Source organism: Nerophis lumbriciformis, linkage group LG14 (assembly GCF_033978685.3).
Source record: "Nerophis lumbriciformis linkage group LG14, RoL_Nlum_v2.1, whole genome shotgun sequence".
NCBI classification, from domain to species: domain Eukaryota; kingdom Metazoa; phylum Chordata; class Actinopteri; order Syngnathiformes; family Syngnathidae; genus Nerophis; species Nerophis lumbriciformis.
This window is the reverse complement of record NC_084561.2, coordinates 2,529,001-2,535,000: the sequence shown is the minus strand read 5'-3', so window position 1 is coordinate 2,535,000 and position 6,000 is coordinate 2,529,001. Positions and strand designations below refer to the sequence as shown.

General features: G+C 33.1%; 1 protein-coding gene across 1 annotated transcript in view; it reads left to right on the top strand.

The window, feature by feature from the left end:
* The window catches only part of LOC133616678 (disintegrin and metalloproteinase domain-containing protein 10), a 73,850-nt gene that overhangs the window by 42,990 nt on the left and 24,860 nt on the right, over positions 1 to 6,000 (top strand). Inside the window, exons 7-8 of the mRNA XM_061976228.1 lie at positions 4,384 to 4,476; positions 4,568 to 4,736. Of these exons, the coding sequence (XP_061832212.1) occupies positions 4,384 to 4,476; positions 4,568 to 4,736 (262 nt within the window). The remainder of the gene's footprint in view (positions 1 to 4,383; positions 4,477 to 4,567; positions 4,737 to 6,000) is intronic.

Sequence of the window (6,000 nt, the reverse complement as noted above, 5' to 3'; positions counted from 1 at the left end):
AATGATTGTTAATCGATTAAAAAAATCTAATCTATTTGTTATTAAAAAAAAAATTTTTTTAAATCCAGCCACTCAGGCAAATCATATTGTTGATGTAGATGCTCATATCTGCTGTACATATATATATATATACATATATATATATATATATATATATATATATATATATATATATATATATATATATATATACACAGTATATGTATAAATATATATATATATATATATATATATATATATATACAGTATATGTATATATATATATATATATATATATATATATATATATATATATATATGTTGCATAGTTTTATATATATATATATACATACATACATATACATACACATGTACATATATACTTACATGTACACAAACATATATATATACATATTCACATAACAAAATATATATATATACATATACATAAACATACATATATATATATATATATATAGATGTACATATGTAATTTTACCCTAACCCTAACCCTAACCCTAATCTTAACCCTAACCCTAACCCTAACCCTAACCCTAAAAAAAAATGTTAATTGTTAAAATTGTTTTAAAAAATTAAAAAAAATTAAAATTGTTTTAAATTGTTTTTAAAAAAAGTTTTAAAAAAATTTACAAATTTAAAAAAATTAAAAAAATTTAAAAACATTTTAAAAAAATTTAAAAAATTTGAAAATCGTTTTTTACCTTGAAAAAAAAATTTTACCTTGAAAAAAAAAATTTACCTTGAAAATTTTTTTTTACCTTGAAAATCATTTGTTTACCTTGAAAATCATTTTTCACCTTGAAAAAAAAAATTTACCTTGAAAAAAATTATTTACCTTGAAAATCATTTTTTACCTTGAAAAAAAAATGTTACCTTGAAAAAAAAGTTTTACCTTGAAAATTTTTTTTTACCTTGAAAATCATTTTTAACCTTGAAAAAAAAAATTTACCTTGAAATTTTTTTTTTACCTTGAAAATCATTTTTTACCTTGAAAATCATGTTTTAACTTAAAACATTTTTTTTTAATTTAGAATTTTTTTTAAAGTTTTTTACATTTTTTTAAATTTTTGTAACATTTTTTTGTTAACCCTAACCCTAAAAAAATTGTTAATTGTTAAAATTGTTTAAAAAATAAATAAATAAAAAAAAATTGTTTTAAATTGTTTTAAAAAAAATTTAAAAAAATTTTAAAAGTTTTTAAAAAATTTACAAATTAAAACATTTTTAAAAAATCTAAAAACATTTTTAAAAACTAAAAAAAATTTGAAAATCATTTTTACCTCGAAAAAACATTTTTACCTTGAAAAAAAAAAATTTACCTTGAAAAATTTTTGTTAACCTTGAAAATCATTTTCAACCTTGAAAAAAATTTTTACCTTGAAAATTTTTTTTTACCTTGAAAATCATTTTTTACCTTGAAAATCATGTTTTAAATTAAAACATTTTATTTTTTTAATTTTATTTATTTATTTTTTTTAAAATTATTTTTAATTTTTGTAACATTTTTTAAATTTTTTTGAATTTTTAAGTCGCTCTGGAGTGTAAGTCGCACCGGCCGAAAATGCATAATAAAGAAGGAAAAAAACATATGTAAGTCGCACTGGAGTATAAGTCGCATTTTTGGGGGAAATGTATTTGATAAAAGCCAACAGCAAGAATAGACATTTGAAAGGCAATTTAAAATAAATAAAGAATAGTGAACAACAGGCTGAATAAGTGTACGTTATATGAGGCATAAATAACCAACTGGTATGTTAACGTAACATATTATGGTAAGAGTCATTCAAATAACTATAACATATAGAACATGCTATACGTTTACCAAACAATCTGTCACTAAATCCCATGAAATCTTATACGTCTAGTCTCTTACGTCAATGAGATCAATAATATTATAATGTGTTCATCATTTCACACATAAGTTGCTCCTGAGTATAAGTCGCACCCCGGCCAAACTATGAAAAAAACTGCCACGTTTTGTCCGAAAAATACGGTATATAGATGTACATATGTGTATATATATATATATATAAATATATATATATATATATATATATATATATATACTGTATATATATATATATATATATATATATATATATATATATATATATATATACGTTTAAACACACTGTAAAAAAGGATATGTAGACTTTGCAGTAAAAAAAAACTGGCAGCTCAGTCACTCGAAGTTTACCAAAAATCTACATTGTATTTTACAGTATAATACTGTAAATAGACAAACCGTACCATCGTTTTAACGGTAAGATTATGTCGACTGAGCTGCCAGCTTTCTTTTCACCGCAAAATCTACAATTGTTTTTACGATGTATTACCGTAAATGGAAAAACTGTACCACTGTTTTATTACTGTAAAATCTATGGTTGTAGTTTTTACAGTGTATTACTGTAAATTGAAAAGCGGCACCACTGTTTTTTTGCCCTAAAATTCTAGCGAGTCAACCAGCAGTTTTTACTGTAAAATATATTGTACTTATTGTACAATCTGATGGATAACTTCCTTTAAAATCATAAGTCAAGCAAATACTTAAGTATTTATTTACATTTGAACAAAAACATGTTTGAAATGTTTAATAAGATCATATTTGTTGCATTAAAGTGTGCAAGTGCATGCAGTACACAAGCACTCTGGAGACAGGTGGAGGATACTTTATTGATGCATATTATTTCCAGGCCATGTCAAATGATGTTTGACACCTGCTGATGTTGTCCAGCTTCAAAGCACGTCAGGTGCACACTGGCATGTCAAGCACGTCAGGTGCACATTGGCATGTCAAGTACGTCAGGTGCACATTGGCATGTCAAGTACGTCAGGTGCACATTGGCATGTCAAGTACGTCAGGTGCACATTGGCATGTCAAGTACGTCAGGTGCACATTAGCATGTCAAGTACGTCAGGTGCACATTGGCATGTCAAGTACGTCAGGTGCACATTGGCATGTCAAGTACGTCAGGTGCACATTGGCATGTCATGCAGAAAGCAGGTCAGGTGCACATTAGCATGTCATGCAGAAAGCTTTCATATCTGGACTGTGCTGAGTTGTGACACAAAGCGGCTTCCTTATTGGACTTCAGCTTGTTGTCATCGCTTCCATTGACCTTCTCTACATTCTTTCCACACACGCTTGTTGTTGGCTGCCAGACCAGAGCCACAAGGTGGACTATGAAAACATGCCAGGCAGGACATGTAAATAGACACCAGGACATGTAAATAGACACCAGGCTGTTGCCAGTCACTTGCTGACCTCATTTTCATGTCCAAGCTGTCAACATTTACATTTAAAGGAAATGATTCCCCGCTGCCTCTCTAACTGTGGTCTACAATCTACAACCCCAAGTGAGACTAGAAAACATGTCTTTGCCTGTTCTGTGCATTACAAATAGTAAAAAACTGCTAGTACAAGGCAGCTACAAATACAGGTAATAGGGAGTCTGTTACGTGCCACGGAGAAGGAGACGACACCAAGGCAGAGATCTGTTCAATAGGTTGATGAAATGGTGGAGTGTGTATGCTACTAAATGCGAATGGTGTAAGACGATGTGTAGACTTAACAATGTAAATGTTACCAGAGTTTGTTGTAAGTGTGTGTTGGATGAATCCTTCATCAGTCCAAAGGGGCAAGGTGAGAAGGCAGTCCGTGGGCTTCATACATGACATCATACATGAGCATGACATGATGTTTGTTCCCAGGTGGCTTCATACATGACATCATACATGAGCATGACATGATGTTTGTTCCCAGGTGACTTCATACATGACATGATGTTTGTTCCCAGGTGACTTCATACATGACATCATGCATGAGCATGACATGATGTTTGTTCCCAGGTGGCTTCATACATGACATGATGTTTGTTCCCAGGTGGCTTCATACATGACATCATACATGAGCATGACATGATGTTTGTTCCCAGGTGGCTTCATACATGACATCATACATGAGCATGACATGATGTCTGTTCCCAGGTGGCTTCATACATGACATCATACATGAGCATGACATGATGTTTGTTCCCAGGTGGCTTCATACATGACATCATACATGAGCATGACATGATGTTTGTTCCCAGGTGGCTTCATACATGACATGATGTTTGTTCCCAGGTGGCTTCATACATGACATCATACATGAGCATGACATGATGTTTGTTCCCAGGTGGCTTCATACATGACATGATGTTTGTTCCCAGGTGGCTTCATACATGACATGATGTTTGTTCCCAGGTGGCGTCATACATGACATCATACATGAGCATGACATGATGTTTGTTCCCAGGTGGCTTCATACATGACATGATGTTTGTTCCCAGGTGGCGTCATACATGACATCATACATGAGCATGACATGATGTTTGTTCCCAGGTGGCTTCATACATGCGTGCTGTCAATGACGTCTACGACAAAGTGGAGTTTGATGGAATCAAGCTGATCCACTTTAAACTGAAATCCCTCACTGTAAGAAGAGTTTCTGTGCATAATAGATGTGTTTCCTGCCTGCATAATATAATAGATGCACTTAACGGTTGCTCATTCCTGTCCTGGTCAGGTGATGAGCGAGGAGAAGAAGAAGGATCCTCTGCATCCTCTCTACATCGGACCGGAGAAGCTGCTGAGTCTCTACTCGGAAAACAACTGGGGCAACTTCTGCTTGTCCTACCTCTTCACCAACCGAGACTACAGCGGCGTGCTCGGCCTCGCTTGGGAGGGCAAGCCTGGTGAGTTGGAGGAACAACTCTTCATCGTAATCCTTCATCTGCAGCTAATGCAGGCTTAGCCATTGTCAGAGTTCAGCAGTAGAAACATTCCAATCTCTCACAAAGACCTTATGGCACCTGGAGAGAAATGGGCAGATTTGTGTGTCCATCCTCAAGACAAATATTGGACTTGAAAGGTGAAATAATGTTGTTGTAATGGGCCATGTTTGAATCTCTGCATGGTGCACTGTTGATGCACTGAGGCCTAGCTGCCTAGACCACTCCCTAGCTGCCTAGACCACTCCCTAACCCTGTCTAGACCACTGCCCAGCTTTCTTCTAACTGCATGGACTTGTAGTTTGCACTTTCTTTTCTTATTCTGCCTATCATTCACAATCCCTTTATATGCATTCTAAATCAGAAATAAACATTAGTAAATGTCAGCTAACAATGAAGTATAAAGCGCTCTTAAAAAACCTCCATCAAAGTGTTATATACATGCTGTAAGTACATGTAGTGTTATATATACGCTGCAAGTATATGTACACGCTGTAAGTATATGTACACGCTGTAAGTATACGTAGTGAGAGGCACATTCATAACAACATGTAATATTTACATATTTTGCTCATTTTAAGCATACAACCCCGTATTAATTTCATAGACGTTCTATTTGTCTTTTAACAACAACAAACCTACTTTGTGAGAGACAACAAAGACTACTTTGGGAAAATGATGATTCAGAAACTTAGATTTTTGAGCCTGAATATAAGGAGGATGATCCACAAGTGTGCTAAACAGATGCAGCTTTAGTGAAACATCATGTAGCAGTATTGCTAAGTGCTAAACAAGAAATACAAACTAGTAATGTGAGGATCGATATGGAGTTAATCGATACTGCAGATACCACATCTTTATGCTCTAATATCAATTCTCATATCAAAATATCAATACTTTTGATACTTGAGTTATTTGAGCTAATGTATACAATCAACAGAAAAAGTAAAGTCATTGAATAACCGAGAGTGTGTGGAAATTGTTGGGAACTACTTTTTCTTCCGCCTCAGTAGTGATGAGTCACTCAGTGTTATAAAAGAGCAAGTGAATGTATACTTTTCTAGTAGGCGATACCACCTACACAGTTGAATATTAAGAAGATGACACAAGGTGATACCACGTACACAGTTGAATATAAGAAGATTACACAAGGTGATACCATGTTCACAGTTGAATATAAGAAGATTACACAAGGTGATACCACGTACACAGTTGAATATAAGAAGAT